Source organism: Dendrobium catenatum, unplaced genomic scaffold, assembly GCF_001605985.2.
Source record: "Dendrobium catenatum unplaced genomic scaffold, ASM160598v2 fragScaff_scaffold_1202, whole genome shotgun sequence".
Taxonomy (NCBI): domain Eukaryota; kingdom Viridiplantae; phylum Streptophyta; class Magnoliopsida; order Asparagales; family Orchidaceae; genus Dendrobium; species Dendrobium catenatum.
The window spans coordinates 744,981-746,403 of record NW_021319664.1 but is presented as its reverse complement, the minus strand read 5'-3'; the positions used below and the strand labels follow the sequence as shown (position 1 = coordinate 746,403).

At 46.0% G+C, this 1,423-nt stretch overlaps 1 protein-coding gene across 1 annotated transcript; it reads right to left on the bottom strand.

Moving 5' to 3' along the window:
* Nucleotides 1–279: 279 nt before the first annotated feature.
* On the bottom strand, nt 280–1,423 carry LOC110095415 (fasciclin-like arabinogalactan protein 9). The gene is made up of 2 exons (XM_020820950.2): nt 991–1,423; nt 280–804 (listed from the first exon to the last, which is right to left on the bottom strand). Exons 1-2 carry the CDS (start codon nt 1,320–1,322, stop codon nt 387–389), a joined length of 750 nt encoding a protein of 249 aa, XP_020676609.1. The 5' UTR covers nt 1,323–1,423; the 3' UTR covers nt 280–386.

Sequence of the window (1,423 nt, the reverse complement as noted above, 5' to 3'; positions counted from 1 at the left end):
TTTTTATAGTATTATTTTTTGCATTTAAAAGTTATTTTAAGAAGAAATAATAAAGTCGACCCAAATTAAATTTTAAAATAATAATAAAAAAACAAATGACACAAAAGGAAATTTTACCAAGAAACAAATTATTCAATCCCTTTAAGAAGATGATATTACTCCCCAAATATTCTCATATACCAAAATAGAAGAACAATACCAACAAATAAACAATCCAAGCCGCTAAATAAATATAATAATCACAAGCACCAAGTGGCTCCACCACCACAGTAAACCAAGTGGAGCCACCACTGTATTCACCCAACGCATGACACATGGACCGTACGCCACGTGGCATGCAATAAGACAACAATTACAAATGAAATCCCTAAATGCTAAAAAAAATCTCACAAAATACTCACGATCCCAAAAAATCCCACAACCGCAGCTCCGGCCATCAGCCTGCCCGCCGACGACGGGTGGCTCGCCGCATCCGCCGGCGCCTCCGCCACTGACTGCGCCGCTGTGTCGCCCTTCGTGGGCCTTCCCTTAGCCGGAGACTTCGACGGCGCCACCGCTACTGGTGCCGCCTCCGGCGGCTTTGGTCCGAAGAGCTCGGTGGGAAGGAGAACCTTGTCAACGGAGTAGACGGCGAGGGGGAAGTTGGTGTCCAGAGCGTTGTTGACCTGAGTTTCGACGACGCCGGTGGTCACGTTGACTTGGTTGGTGGTGCTCGACACGTTGACTGTGTACACGCCGCCGGGACCCGACGCCTGGGTGGACACCGGGTTGCTGGCCGTCTGGAATGTTGACAGGCTGTAATACCTGTTTTAGAAGGAAAAAAAAACCTTTTTTTAAAGAAATTTGTTAACTTAAGACTTATTGTGATAAAAAAAAAAAGTTAATCTAACATATTTTAAGTTTTTAACCATCTTTTTCATATTTTATACAGTAATCTTAAAGCTAGTGATGTGTTAAAAAAACTTTTCCTCCACAATCACCATGGATTACCTTGGCAGAACATGGGAGAGTACAAGGTTAACTTGGTCCTGAGCGCTCAGCCCATTGAGAGTGCCAGCCTTCAGATTATTGAAGGCATTATCAGTAGGAGCAAAGATCGTCAGTCCATTAAAGGAGTTGTTGAGCTGACTCTGAATCTGCTGTCCAACTTGTGTGGATTTCAGAAGGCGAATGAATGTGTTATATTGACCACCCTTTGTGAGAATATCAGTGAGGTTGTTGAGGCCGGCGGCGGACGGAGCGGCGGCGGTTGCGGCAGCTGCGATGCCAATGATGGCGGAGAAGGTGGCGGCGAGGAGGAAGAGATGGGTGGAGGAGGCCATGGTTGGAGAAGAGGATGGGATCGAGATGTGACTTGTGAGGTAGGAGGTGTGGAGTTGAGGGGCGAGGGGATTTTAAGGCTTTAGTTGCCAGTTGGAATGAG

Excerpts from the sequence above, each read along its gene's own strand:
- LOC110095415 (XM_020820950.2), bottom strand. The coding sequence starts at position 1,322 with ATGGCCTCCTCCACCCATCTCTTCCTCCTCGCCGCCACCTTCTCCGCC. Across the intron at positions 805-990 it reads CTCTCCCATGTTCTGCCAAG|GTATTACAGCCTGTCAACAT; the intron begins GTAATCCATGGT and ends CTTCTAAAACAG.